The sequence below is a fragment of the Palaemon carinicauda genome, chromosome 11 (assembly GCF_036898095.1).
Source record: "Palaemon carinicauda isolate YSFRI2023 chromosome 11, ASM3689809v2, whole genome shotgun sequence".
NCBI lineage: Eukaryota > Metazoa > Arthropoda > Malacostraca > Decapoda > Palaemonidae > Palaemon > Palaemon carinicauda.
The window spans coordinates 2,257,926-2,272,614 of NC_090735.1; the positions used below are offsets into that span (position 1 = coordinate 2,257,926).

General features: G+C 46.2%; 1 protein-coding gene across 2 annotated transcripts in view; it reads left to right on the forward strand.

Moving 5' to 3' along the window:
- The window catches only part of LOC137649934 (protein HID1), a 91,006-nt gene extending 79,345 nt beyond the window's left edge, over nt 1-11,661 (forward strand). For both annotated transcript variants that reach the window (XM_068382880.1, XM_068382881.1), the window contains one exon: nt 10,841-11,661. In XM_068382880.1, the coding sequence (XP_068238981.1) occupies nt 10,841-10,904 (64 nt within the window). In that variant the 3' untranslated portion in view covers nt 10,905-11,661. The remainder of the gene's footprint in view (nt 1-10,840) is intronic.
- The last annotated feature ends 3,028 nt before the right edge of the window (nt 11,662-14,689 follow it).

The window sequence follows — 14,689 nt, forward strand, 5'->3', positions numbered from 1 at the left end:
GAGGGAGCCTTTAGCTGCATAACCTCTTATGGACTTTTATTTAAGCATAACATGCTTCCAGGGAAGGTAATGGTTCCACTTCAGTCGCTAATCCCGTCTGTTACCACACCTGCTCCCATAGACCTTGAGCTGTGTTGCATGACATGCAGTCCAGGCTTAGTCCTTGTTAGAGGATTTTTTGTTTACGGAGTCAATGTGTCACGGGGAAGACGTTCAACTACCAACAGAAGTGACTTGTTGTGACGCAGTGCGGCAACCTCAGCAACCCGATAAGGAGTTGTCTGTACGACCCAGACAGTCTAGACAGATTCGGGTTGTCACTGTACTTCCTCGCTTGCCCATGATTGACAGTTCACAGACTGTGCAGCAGTATCATGATCTTGTGTCCGGCTCCGTCAGACGACTGGCTTTTAAGAGCTCCCACAAGTCGTCGCTGTCTGGAGATTTTCAAATGGACTATGGATCTGACCAAGGAACTGGACCTCCTGGTCAATTTTGAGGAGTCTCAGCTCGTTCCATCCCAGACCATTGTCTCCTTGGGTATGGATCTTCAGAGTCGAGCTTTTCGGACTTTTCCGTCGGCCCCAAGGATCTTCCAAGCCCTAGAATGCATCCAGAGCATGCTGAGAAGGAACCGATGCTCAGTCAGGTAGTGGATGAGTCTAACAGGGACACTTTCATCGCTGGCCCTGTTCATCGTGTTAGGGAGACTCCACCTCCCCCCCCTTCAGTATCATCTAGCTGCTCACTGGATAAAGGACATGACGCTAGAGACGGTCTCAGTTCCTATTTCCGAAGAGAGGAGGTCTTCTCTCGCGTGGTGTAAGAACAGCTTTCTTCTCAAGGAAGTCTACCTTTGGCTGTTCAGAAACACGACCGCCGTCTCCTCTCGGACGCATCAGACACGGGCTGGGGTGCGACTTTGGACGGACAAGAATGCTCGGGAACATGGAATCAGGAGCAAAGGACACTTCACATCATTTGCAAGAAGTTGTTGGCGGTTATTCTGGCCTTGATAAACTTCAAGTCCCTCCAGCTTAACAAAGTGGTGGAGGTGGACTCTGACAACACCACAGCCCTGGCTTACATCTTCAAGCAGGGAGGGACTCTTTCGTGGAAGTTGTTCTAGATCGCAAGGGACCTACTCATCTGGTCTTAAGATCGAAAGCTAACTGGTAACGAGGTTCATTCAGGGCGGTATGAATGTCATGGCAGATCACCTCAGACGGAAGGGTCAGGTCATCCCCACAGAGTGGACCCTTCTCAAGAATGTTTGCAACAGACTTTGGGCCCTGTGGGGTCAGCCAACCATAGATCTGTTCACTACCTCGATAACCTAGAGACTCCTGTTGTATTGTTCTCCGATTCCAGACCCAGCAGCAGTTCACGTGGATGCTTTTCTGCTGGATTGGTTCCATCTCGACCTGTATGCATTCCCGCCGTTCAAGATTGTCAACAGGGTACTTCAGAAGTTCTCCTCTCACAAAGGGACACGGCTGACGTTGGTTGGCTCCGCTCTGGTCCGCGAGAGAATGGTTCTTAGAGGTACTGCAATGGCTGGTCGACATTCCCAGGACTCTTCCTCTAGGAGTGAACCTTCTAAGTCTACCTCACGTAAAGAAGGTACACCCAATCCTCCACGCTCTTCGTCTGACTGCCTTCAGACTTTCGAAAGACTCTCAAGAGCTAGGGGCTTTTCGAAGGAGGCAGCCAGAGCGATTGCCAAAGCAAGGAGAACATCCACTCTCAGAATCTATCAGTCTCAAGGGGAAGTCTTCCGTAGCTGGTACAAGACCAATGCAGTTTCCTCAACCAGTACCACTGTAACCCAGATTGCTGACTTCCTGTTATATCTAAGGAAAGTAAGATCCCTTTCAGCTCCTACGATCAAGGGTTACAGAAGTATGTTGGCAGCGGTTTTCCGCCACAGAGGCTTGGATCTTTCCACCAACAAAGATCTACAGGACCTCCCTAGGTCTTTTGAGACCTCAAAGGAACGTCGGTTGTCCACTCCAGGCTGGAATCTAGACGTGGTCCTAAGGTTCCTTATGTCATCTAGATTTGAACCTCTCCAATCAGCCTCTTTTTAGGACCTCACATTAAAAACTCTTTTCCTCGTGTGCTTGACAACAGCTAAAAGAGTAAGTGAGATCCACGCCTTCAGCAGGATCATTGTTTTCACATCTGAAACGGCTACATGTTCCTTGCAGCTCGGTTTTTGCTAAACGAGCTTCCTTCACGTCCTTGGCCTAAGTCGTTCGAGATCCCAAGCCTGTCCAACTTGGTGGGGAATGATCTGAAGAGAGTACTTTGCCCAGTTAGAGCTCTTAGGTACTATCTAAAAGGTCTTAACCTTTACAAGGACAATCAGAAGCCTTATAGTGTGCTATCAAGAAACCTTCTTTTCCAAGTTCTAAGAACTCAGTTTCTTACTATTCAGGCTTCTGATTAGAGAAACACATTCTCATCTGAAGGAAGAAGACCTTGCTTTGCTGAAGGTAAGGACACATGAAGTGGGAGCTGTGGCTACTTCAGTGGCCTTCAAACAGAACCATTCTCTGCAGAGTGTTATGGATGCAACCTATTGGAGAAGCAATTCAGTGTTCGCATCATTCTATCTCAAAGATGTCCAGTCTCTTTACGAGTACTGCTACACCCTGGGACCATTCGTAGCAACGAATGCAGTAGTAGGCGAGGGCTCAGCCACTACATTCCCATAATCCCATAACCTTTTAACCTTTCTCTTGAATACTTTTTATGGGTTGTACGGTCGGCTAAGAAGCCTTCCACATCCTTGTTGATTTGGCGGGTGGTCAATTCTTTCTTGAGAAGCGCCGAGGTTAAAGGTTGTGATGAGGTCCTTTAGTATGGGTTGCAGCCCTGTATACTTTAGCACCTTTGAGTTGATTCAGCCTCCCAAGAGGAACGCTGCGCTCAGTAAGGAAGACGATCTTATTAAAGGCAGAGTAACGGTTCAAGTCGACTTCCTTACCAGGTACTTATTATTTCATTGTTATTGTGGATAACTGATTATATGAAATACGGGATACTTAGCTATCCTTTAGTCTTGTACACTGGTTTTTCACCCACCCCCCTGGGTGTGAATCAGCTACATGATTATCGGGTAAGTTTAATATTGAAAAATGTTATTTTTATTAGTAAAATAAATTTTTGAATATACTTACCCGATAATCATGATTTAATCGACCCTCCCTTCCTCCCCATAGAGAACCAGTGGACCGAGGAATAATTGAGGAGGTGTCAACAAGAAGTACTTGAGTACCTGGCCACAGGTGGCGCTGGTAAATACACCCCCTTCTAGTATTGTGATAGCTGGCGTATCCCTCCATAGAATTCTGTCGGGCAACGGAGTTGACAGCTACATGATTATCGGGTAAGTATATTCAAAAATTTATTTTACTAATAAAAATAACATTTTTAGAAGATTCGTCTCTTTTTGAGCATGTTTTTTTTTTTATATAAATTTGAATATATTTTACGTTCCTATTAATTATTTGTAATTTTCTTTTTTGTTTACTGCATAATTAAAATATTTGATTACCCTGTTTTCTTCCAATGACTTAATCAGAGTTATTTTTTAAATTATCATCAGTAAGCTGTGTAATTTGCCACATTTTCCAACTTTATCATATTTTGGTAACTTTGCAATTCTGATGTTAATCAACTATCAAATTAAAATTATGGATCAAAACAAGAAAGGCACACGAGAATGTTACCAAAAATGTAATATTCGTGTTGCAATTGTTGAAGAACCTGATAAAATAAGTGTAGGACATTCATTTTATTGACTATGGGAAACTAAATGCCCTATCTCCTTTTTTCACTGGCTTCCCATCACTAATAGTGTGAGAGTCAGAAATATAAACATTACGGATGTTCATGGAAATAAGAGGAATTTTAATATATTGTTATTTCTAAACTCATCCATGTTCATATACACGCACAATGACCTCCCAACTACTAGGGGCGTCGAGAGGATAAGGAATTAGTTTGACTTTGAAAAATGAAAAGGCTATACAACTCATTGCAATTGTGATTAGACATTAGTTGATCATGTTACCTTACTAGAGGCATTAGTATATTGGAAGAAAAGAAAACATGATTTTTAATTTTAATTTGTTCCAACACGAATACTTACCTCGAACTACTTTCTATAGGAGTTACTGGTAATCTCCTCTCTATCGACCAGAGTTTTGCGTATGTTACCCCCCACTCCGCTCTCTAAGTAGACCTACCCCCGGCATCAAGGAATGTGCCCTGAGGGTAGGATCAAGGTAGTTCGCTGCTTGGCTGGGTCAGCCTCATCATTAAGTTCTCTGGTCGCGTGGCGTTCACACCTTGCTCTCGTTCTCTGTCGATCCTTTGTGTGCGTTCTAGTGCCCCACGTGTTCCCAGCGTGGCAACTTGCGTTTTCCAGTGTGCTTTTCCCAAGTGTTCCTGTGCGTTCACCTTCCACCCGTGTGCTTACCCAGTGTTTTCATTGATTCCCTTAGTGCTTGTGTCGTGCGTTGTGTGCGTTATGGAGCAAATTCGCCGTTGTCCTGGGTCTAGAGCCGGGAAATCGTGTGGAGCGTTCCTCTCCAAGCCGGAAGTGGATCCTCACTCCCTTTGTTCCTCCTGTAGGGGAAAGGTTTGCTCGTCAGCAGATACGTGCCCCGAGTGTGTAGACTGGTGCGATATACAGTGGGTACGCTACGGTACCAAAAAGAGGAAATCAGCGAAACGTTCCCCCAGGAAAATTAGTGTTTCCTCGCCGATACCATCACCCAGTGAGCGGTCCGACGGGGCCTCGGTTTCACCGTCCCCTACACAGAGTAGGGGACGAGGTAAGTCTAGTGTTGTGGATGAACAAGGCGTCCTTTCCCAGGAGCCCAGTGTAAGTGCAGTGCCAATTGCGGGCCCATCTGGGGCTAGTGAAGGACCCAGTAGTGCGTCCGGAGAGTCGGCCCTTGTGCTCGGGGGGCACGCTTCCTCCAATGACCCCTTGTGGGGTAGTAACGCGGTCTCGGTATCACCGCCGCCCTCGTGGGCCTGTGCTTCTGGATCGTCGTTAGGGGGAGACAACCAGAGGAAAGTTCGACCTTCGGGTAACGATGCCTTCGGTTGGAGGCTCCCGAAGACGCCGGGTAGGTCACCCCTAAGGATGGATGTGACCCTGGATCCCTGGCTCCCGGGCATGGAACGGTTTGAGTCGTTCCCAACCCTCCCCACGGAAGACCCCGATGACTTCCTCCAGCCCTCGACCTCTGGCATTCAACGCCCGAAGAAGTCCCCCGCAGTCCCCGCTACCAGCCGACACGCGGTGAACACAGTGTCGTCGGGCTCATCGGACGTCTATTCCTCGTCAGAGGAAGAGGTCAGGGTGAAACACCGCCGTCGGAGGGAGCGGTCCAGGAGCGAGCGTTCCCGTTCGAGGTCGCGTTCGCGGTATAGCAGAAAGCGCTCCCGCTCCCCAGGCCGTAAGTATAGGAGAAGTGTATCTCCCGGTGGCGCCTGGATCTACGTATCTTCGCGGGACTCGAAGGTGCTTTGTTCCCCAGACCGCCGGTCCAGTGAGCGATCGCCAAGGCTGCCTTCCTCTAAGCACAGCCTTGACCCTCGCGACCTGGCTCGCAGGAAAGACCTCTCTAGAAAGCATAAGTCCTCGAGGCCTCCGGTTCACCCCGCCCAGCGGGGGGAAACGCGCTTCTTGTCAGGCAGCCTGGCCGAACCAGCCCAGCTGGTGCGGCCTTCGAGTCGGAAGGAACGGTTCCCGCTGTCGGGTCAGCCCACGGGAACCACGTCCTCGGCACCCAGAGCCTTAGGGCGTACGAGAGTCCCCACTGAACCAGCGGTGCCTGCATTATCCCGAGTCCCTGGTGCGGACATACCCGAAGATGAGGTCCAGTACCTCGGCAGGACGGCGCCCCTGGCCCCAAGGGCTAGGCGTCCAGTCGGCGTGCCCGGTAACCCAGCTCCCCCGCCTCAGGCCGAGACCTTGGCTGACGGAGGGGAGGGTTCCCCGACGGAGGACTCCGCCTATAGGAGAGTGGTTAGCCTTATCAGAAGGCACCACGAAATAGCAGAACCTGCGGCTACGGATGGAGATTCCTGGAGGTCAAGCCTGCTGAGGATCATGCAAACTCCCTCCCAACCTAAGACGTCCTTAGCACTCCCTCTAGCCCGAGATCTAGTTCTAGGGCAAGAGTACATCGACAAGGTAGTGGCCAGCAATGCCGAGGCCCCCAAACCCAGAGTGCCTCGAAATTGCTCCAGGGCCTCAAACCCCAAGGCAAAGTCTATGTGCCAGCAGGACGGCGCCCAGGTCCCTGTAAAGTGGAGTCGGCCGTAGACATCCTGAGTCAAGGCTTCTCAGACGATAGAGCCTCTTCGGCCCCAGTCTGTTTCTCGCCAGCAGAAGCCTCCATGATGGAGGAAATGTCGCGAGACTTAGTGAACGTCTCTTGGCTGGACTGGTGGGCTTCCACTTTGGTGGGTGTTCAAGCCTCCTTTGACTCCGAGGACCCTGACCAGCAAGGCCTACTGAGGGACCTCATTACCTCCGGGGGTAAAACCCTGAAGTTTCTGACTTATCAGTCTCTCGCCCTAACAGCCAACTGGGTTCTCCGTAAGGTGTCTCGGAAGGTACCAGACAGGGAAGCGCGAGCCATTTGCAGCCTACCCCTGTGGGGAGAGTCTCTGTTTCCTCTGAAGGAACTAGAAGCCATAATGGAGAAGGTCTTGAAAAAGAAGGAGGCTAACGTCCCCAGACCGACGACTTCTAGGAGGCCGCCCTACAAGAGGTCCGTCTCGGATAGCGCCGCGATGCCCCAAGCCTCTTCCAGCACTACGAGGAGAGAGGCCCCCTCTTCCTCCTGGTCCACAACGCCTCAGCCCTCCCGTAGGGGAGCTCCAGCGCCCTCAAGCTCCTTCAGGTCGGGTTACTCCGCCTCTAGGAGAGGCAGATCAGGCCGCCCCTCTAGAAGAAGATAGAGTGGGAGGCCCCCTATCCCCGCCCAAGCCTCGGGTTGGGGGATGCCTCAGACAACATTGGCAAGCATGGAAGGCTCAAGGGGCAGAGCCTTGGACAGTGTCCGTTCTAAAGAAGGGCTACAGACTTCCGTTCCTAACGGAACCACCCCCTCTTATTCCGGCCAACCGGACAGAATGGCTAGCTCCCAAGGACTCGTTAAAGAGGACCGCCCTTCAAGAGGAGGTATCCTCCATGTTAGAGAAGGGCGCCATGGAAGAAGTTCTTCTCCCAGGGCCAGGTTTCTACAGTCGCCTGTTCCTGGTGGAGAAAGCAACGGGGGGGTGGAGACCGGTTATAGATCTGTCAGCTCTCAACAAGTTCGTCAAGAAGACGGACTTCAAAATGGACACTCCGAAGTCAGTCCTGCTGTCCTTGAGGGAGAAAGATTTTATGATGACCGTCGACCTCAAGGACGCATACTTCCAAATTCCGATCCACCCCTCGAGTCGGAAGTTCCTCCGGGTGAAATGGGGTTCCCAGATCCTGCAATTCAGGACTCTTTGCTTCGGTCTGTCAACAGCGCCCCAGGTGTTCACGAGAGTCTTCACGACTGTCTCAGTGTGGGCTCACGAACGAGGCATCCGCTTTATCAGATACCTGGACGACTGGTTGCTCCTTTCCGCCTCAAAGGTCCTCTTGGAGGAACAAGGGAGAAGTCTCCTCAATTTTGCAGAGATCTGGGGATTGTAATCAACCCGAAGAAGTCAAATCTATCCCCGTCCACCAGAATGAACTACTTGGGGATGACATAAGACACCATTCAGGGAAAAGTTTTCCCTTTGGAGGACAGGATAAGGAATCTCAGGCACATCATTCAGCCGTTCCTATCAGAACACCCCAGGAGAGCGAAAGACTGGCAGAGGCTGATAGGCCACCTGGTCTCATTGGAGAAACTAGTTCCCCAAGGGAGGGTAAGGCTCAGATCCATCCAATGGAATCTCAAGAACCTCTGGTGCCAGACGGACTCACAACAAGTGCTAATTCCAGTCCTTCCGAACAGGAGACCCTCCCTGGAATGGTGGCACTGCCAATCGAACTCCCTCAAGGGGATGCCCTTCGGAACCGGCCCTCCCGAGTTACTTCTGTTCACAGACGCCTCCAACCAGGGATGGGGAGCCCATCTCCTCGACGAAACGGCACGAGGTACCTGGTTGGAAGGGGAGAAGCAACTCCACATCAATGTCCTGGAGTTGAAGGCAGTCCAGAAGGCGTGCCTACACTTTGCAAGTCTGCTAAAGGGAAACACCGTGGCGTTGATGTGCGACAACGCCACGGTAGTAGCATACATAAAGAAACAGGGAGGCCTGAAATCGAGAGTTGTGCGATCTCACCATAGAGATTCTAAATTGGGCAGAAGAAAATCACGTGGTGTTGTTAGCAAGGTTCATTCCCGGGAAGAAAAACGTTCTGGCCGACGGCCTCAGCAGAATGGGCCAGATAGTAGGGACAGAATGGTCCCTTCTCCCGGAAGTAGCCAGGCTCATCATTCAGCGCTGGGGTTCCCCGGTGATGGACCTCTTTGCAACAAAACTCAACGCCCAACTCCCAGTCTATTGTTCCCCTGTACCAGACCCAAAAGCAGCCTTAGAAGACGCCTTTCAGCACAAGTGGGACGATCTGGATGTGTACGCTTTTCCCCCCCTTTCACGTTGATAAGACAAGTGCTCAACAGAGTAAGGACCGCCCGAAACCTAAAGATGACTTTGGTAGCGCCCTGGTGGCCGGAGAGAGTGTGGTTCGCTGACCTAAAAGACCTAGCGAGTCAACCGCCGAGGCCTCTGCCCGCCAGGTCAGACCTTCTGCACCAGCCTCACTTTCTCAGGCTCCACGACAACCCACTCTCCCTTCGTCTTCACGCCTGGAGACTATCGAGCGGCTCCTGAAGAAGGAAGGATATTCTCCCTCCACGGCTAAGAGAACGTCTCTATACCTGAGAAAGTCGTCAGCCGCGGTATACCAGGCAAAATGGGCCTCCTTCACGAAGTGGTGCTCTGAGAGGCACATTAGACCTCTTAAGGCCTCTGTCCCAGACATAGCAGATTTTCTGGTGTTCCTTAGGGACAAGGTAGGAATGTCAATTCCAGCCATAAAAGGAGTTAGAGCCGCCTTAGGCCAAGTCTTCCTCCTAAAGGGCATCGACCTGGGGGCCTCGAGACACATAGCGATGCTTGTCAAGAGTTTCGAGCAGTCTTGCCCCCCACAGGCGAGTAGGGTGCCCCAGTGGGACTTAGCCAAGGTCCTGAAGATGCTGTGTCGTCCCCCCTTTGAACCCTTGAAGGATATCGTAGACAAAGATCTCACCCTCAAGGCCGTCTTCTTGCTGGCCTTTGCGTCCGCTAAGAGAGTGGGAGAGATCCATGGTCTATCATACGACGTTTCTCACTCAAAGGGGTGGAAAGAAGTATCTTTCAAGTTCGTGCCTTCTTTTGTGGCCAAGACTCAGAACCCAGCAGTCTGGGACCCGAAGTTTGAGGGTTTCTCAATTCCTGCCATCCCTAAGACAGACAATGCAGAAGACTTTAAATTATGCCCAGTGCGAACAATTAGGAAATACAGTACCTGGAAAGGACAGCGCATTTCCGACCAGGCATCAAGAGCCTCTTCGTTTCCACAGGTATTAATAAGAAACAAGTTTCCAAAAACACCATTTCCTTCTGGTTGAGACAAGTTATCGCCAGAACCTACAAGGAAGTTGGCATGGCAGTGCCAGGCACTCCCCGGCCTCATGACATCAGGGGCCTGAGCACCTCCTTAGCCTTTGAGAAAAACATGGCAGTGGGGCAGATCCTGCGAGCAGGTACTTGGTCGAACCAGTCAACCTTTACTGCCCACTACTTCAAGGACTACTCAAGAAAATCCTTGGACGGGTTCTCCATTGGAACAGTCATCTCCGCCCTCCAAGCGGTGTAACGGTAAAAACCCCAGGCGCGTTCAAGACTAGTGACTGGTAGGCACAAGTGCGGTTTCCTACCTCCTACTCAGTTAGTTGCTTGCCTCTTCGGGGAATACCGACTGTTCCCATAAGATAACACATTCTTCACGACTATGCTCCTGGAAGGAACGTCAAAAGAAGTTTTTCATAGGGTGAGTACTTAGACACGAACGTGAATTTTTGTGTAGTTACCCTCGCTTCCGCTTTCTAGTAGGTCCCGTTATCCATAGGCCTCTTGGCCTCCACGGCCCGGGTCAGGGGGTCAGAATAGCACTCCCGCCTCCTAAAGTGTAAGTCTCCTATAGAAAGTAGTTCGAGCTAAGTATTCGTGTTGGAACAAATCAAAAATTTTAAGTAATTTTTATTTTTCCTAACATACTTACCGAGAACTACTTTCGGGTAATGGCCCTCCCTTCCTTCCCCGAGTGCCTCTCTTCCCTTGCTATCATTGTGCTAATTCAATAGAACTTAATGATGAGGCTGACCCAGCCAAGCAGCGACCTACCTTGATCCTACCCTCAGGGTACATTCCTTGATGCCGGGGGTAGGTCTACTTAGAGAGCGGAGTGGGGGGTAACATACGCAAAACTCTGGTCGATAGAGAGGAGATTACCAGTAACTCCTATAGAAAGTAGTTCTCGGTAAGTATGTTAGGAAAAATAAAAATTACTTAAAATTTTTGATTTTAATGGGTAACATTGACATACCAAGCTTCTGGGGGCAAAAGGAATATTAACATCAAGCAAGTATAGAAATAAAAATTTTTTTTATTCAAATAATATTTTTTTCTAGATCCAAATCATTGTCTTGTGTTCAGATTTTTGTCCAGATACACAAAATCCATTTGCAAGCTTCTTATTTTGTAATCCTTTCAGGAATGTTGATCCTCCTATTTGGTATGACACGGATGTGAAACTCTTTGAAATTCAGAGAGTGTAAGGTAAATATATTTTGAGTAAAGATGAGTTTACTCAATGGTAAATGTACTTTCTTGGTGAGAATCTCTTGTATTTTACAGTTGTTTGAAAATTTCTGGTCTCTTTTCAATATTTTTGTAATATTTGTGTTTGAAATTTTTCGTTGTTGGTGGAACTTCTAAACGTAAAATTAAACCATTTTTGTACTAAAAGATGATGAATATATCAAGAAGATTCTGTAGTATGGTTTGCATAGTGATATGTTATACAGTAGATCCATATGTGCTTTTTGAAATTTTATATTACGTTAGATAAACCTCTAGTGGAAGTTATTAGTTACCACAGTTTTAAAATGAACTCCAAAAGATGTGACCACGTAGGCACCTTACATACATTTCTTCATGTTGTGGCTGTCATAATGGCTGTGTGTAGTGTGAAATCATTCTGTGACCTTTACACTATGTCTGAAGTGTTAAGTTTACTGAACATTTATTAAGCATGGTTTTGTTGTTGATGGGTTGTGGGTAAGTGGTTAAAAAAGCAGTGTTACCTCTACCATTGTTTATTTGGCTAAGAGAAATAATATAAGTACTCGATGCAGTGTGTATTAAAGGATTAAAGTAACAACAGATTGGCAGTGGCTCGAAAGTGGTGGTCTCCCTCCCTACATCCAACTCGAAATATAAACAATAATACATTGGTAGTGGCTCTCCCTAAAATGGGGTGTAGATGTGTATCAACGGCTAATGTTTGATCAAGATGATTGATTACATGTACTGACATAAACATATAAAGGTAACAAATAGAGAAAATAAAATAACTAAACACCACATTTTCGGTATGACCACAAAGAAACATTACACAAAAGTATATTAAGTAACCTATGAAAGGGAGGATGGCACACTTCACTTTTATAAAGAAAAATAGGTTTTCTGTAAGATCTGAAATACATAGATAAATATTACATATGCGACAGCGCAAACATTGTCTTGTTCATAATTATTGTTCATAATTATTGTTTAAACAGTAATTCCAGATAACACTGAAACATTCCTCTAGTATTTCACTTTTTCAAATTTGAAAAACATGTATGAAAATCTTTCATCATACAATAGGAATCTGAAAATTTAGTGTCTATAAGCAACAAATATTAAGTTGGTTAGATTATGTTGTAATGTACCTAGACATTGGAATGAAAACTATTGTTTTTGCTGTAGAAAAAAGTACCGTGATAGAAGTGCAACATTTAGATTAGATCATGATAGGAGGAGATCTGCATGGCCTCATACGAACAAGCAGAGATTGTTTTGAGGCTATTTGGGATAAATAGACCACAATAGAAAGAAATTTGGAGTAAGCAGTTATTTTAGGATTTTGCCAAAGTCAAGGATTAAAGTTATTGAACACAATGTTTAAGAAGCCGAGAGGGTAGTTAGTAACATACAGGAGTGATAAAAACAATTCACAGCTTGATTTTATTATGATGAAAAGTATGGTAGTATCAAAGAAAAGCATTGGACATGCTACTGGGAAATGCTTACTTAATCAACATGGATTTCTGCAGAGGCAAGGGACAGAGACAATGCCCTAGCCAGCAGGACAATGCCCTAGAGACTGACCATATATCCACCCAAGCCAGTGTTTCTTTGTTGGCTGGTGACTCAGCAGGTAGACTTACATGCTCCCGTAAATACCCCATCCTTAGCTCACAAGGATGGTGAAGTTGCAGACACTAGGAGAAACTATCACTTTTGAGCAGGACTCGAACTCCAGTTGAGCAGACTGCCAGGAAGGAATGTTCCCAGTAGGTCACCATAACCCTAAAAAGAAAGAAAGAAGATGAAAATTAGTCGAAAGAATAAAAGCATGGAAACTGAAAAATTGAGATATCATAAAAGATATCAAGAAAGTGTCAGCGATAATGGGTAAAACCCAAAATGAAGGGATAAAAAAAAATGTGGCACAAGTATCCAGATAAACGTTGAGGAAGGATTGTAGAGAAAATGAGTCGGTGTTGGAATCAGGTGTACAAAGGGCAGATGAAGAAATGAGAAAGTCTTCAAGCTATGGCAGAGGATAGTAACAAAAGAGGATAGAGATGAATAAAGGGAAAAGGAGATGGAGGCAGAAAGGCAGTTAGTAAGGACAAAAAAGGAGATTGGGAAGAATGGAATCGGAATCTCAACACAGCAGAAGGGAAAGATTAAATATTTATGATAACAAATTGGGTTGCAAAAGGTGGAAAAGATATGAAAAGGGCTTAGTATGTAAATGTAAATGGAAAAATAAAAGTTGTAAATGAAAAAATACTGAAACAATAGAAGCCTTGTTTTGAAAAACTGCAGAATGAAAGAACAAACATGAACTGGAGCATGTTTGCATGCTAGAGGGATTTGTAGTGAGAATAAAAAAGCAAGAGTTGAGGGAGCAGTAATAGAGTGGTAGGAGCATGGATGGAATAGAGAGTGATTCCCAGACTCTTGATAATAAAAATGTCTCATTGGTAGAGAGTAGTCTCATGGGTACAAAAAGCCATACACTACCATATGCAACAGAAACATTGTCACTAACAGAGAGAATTGTAGAAATCTCAGTAATGTGTATCCTCAGGATGTTAAGATTCACGGTTGAAGTGTGGTGGGATGATCATATTTCGAACGAAAAATTGGTAAAGTAATGTAGTACTGTAATTGATAGGCTGGTAACTCAAATATCAAGATGATATGAACATGTGATGTGAAGGGACGAGGAACAGTTTGACAGAAAAACAATAGGTATGGAAAAGACAGGATGGAGATATGTAGGAAGGTCCTGGAAATCTTGGGAAAAGATGATTGGTTAAGACTTATCGCTGATTGGAGTTCAGGAAGAGAATGGAGACCTTATTATGCTGTAGAAGAATGTTATTAAGCCTTAGTACATATTAAATACAAAGCTTTTAGTAAGATAATTTGATTCTAGTCCAATTTTGTTGTGAGGAGATTTATATGCTATTTGTCTGAAAGTAAATTGTACAGTCAAGGTTTTAAATAATTTTATTTTGTAACTGAATGACATTTAAAAAATTTTACTTCTGGGCTCGAACCTGTGCCGCCCAGTGAATAAGCTCCATTTAGCACTTATTCTTAGGTAATTTACTGCTAAATATACCAGAGAAAAAATGTAAAGGAGTGCTAGGTTAACTAGCTCGCTCACCTATTGGTGTCGGTATAAAATTGGGCGTATATTCCAGAGGTCCCGCACTATTTAGATTAATCCACGACAGAGAACCCCAATAGAGGAGAGCCGTTCAACCTCACTCGGTACTACTACAATGCATCCGCTCAGAACCCAACTCCTTTTAGCACAACGATCAAAGTAACCCGCATTTTTCTGGTGCTCTCGATTTTGGATATTTTCTAGTGAATTATGGCTTCTTCGTCGGTTTCCCAGGAGACACCGTCTAAGTTAAGTACCAAGCTGGATTTTACTGTGTTTTGAGCAACCTAGATCGTTTAATATTTATATTATAGGAGTTATTCTCTTCGTTCATACCGATCTTGCTTGATTTCACTACAGTTGGTACTCCTGTTTTTGAGAGCTTTTAATTTTCACTTGCGGTGTTACTATGTGTATTATTTTTATTATCAAATATTATTTGTTATTGTGAATATTCATTATTTAGCGTTTAGAATCCTCGTGGTTCAATTTTTGGGCCGATATCATTTACGTATCGCTATGGCTGCCGACCGTGCTAAGGCGGCAATGTTATTTTAGCCATCAGGTGTGTCTTTTGTGATTTGATTATTATGTTGCATGCCTTGCCCA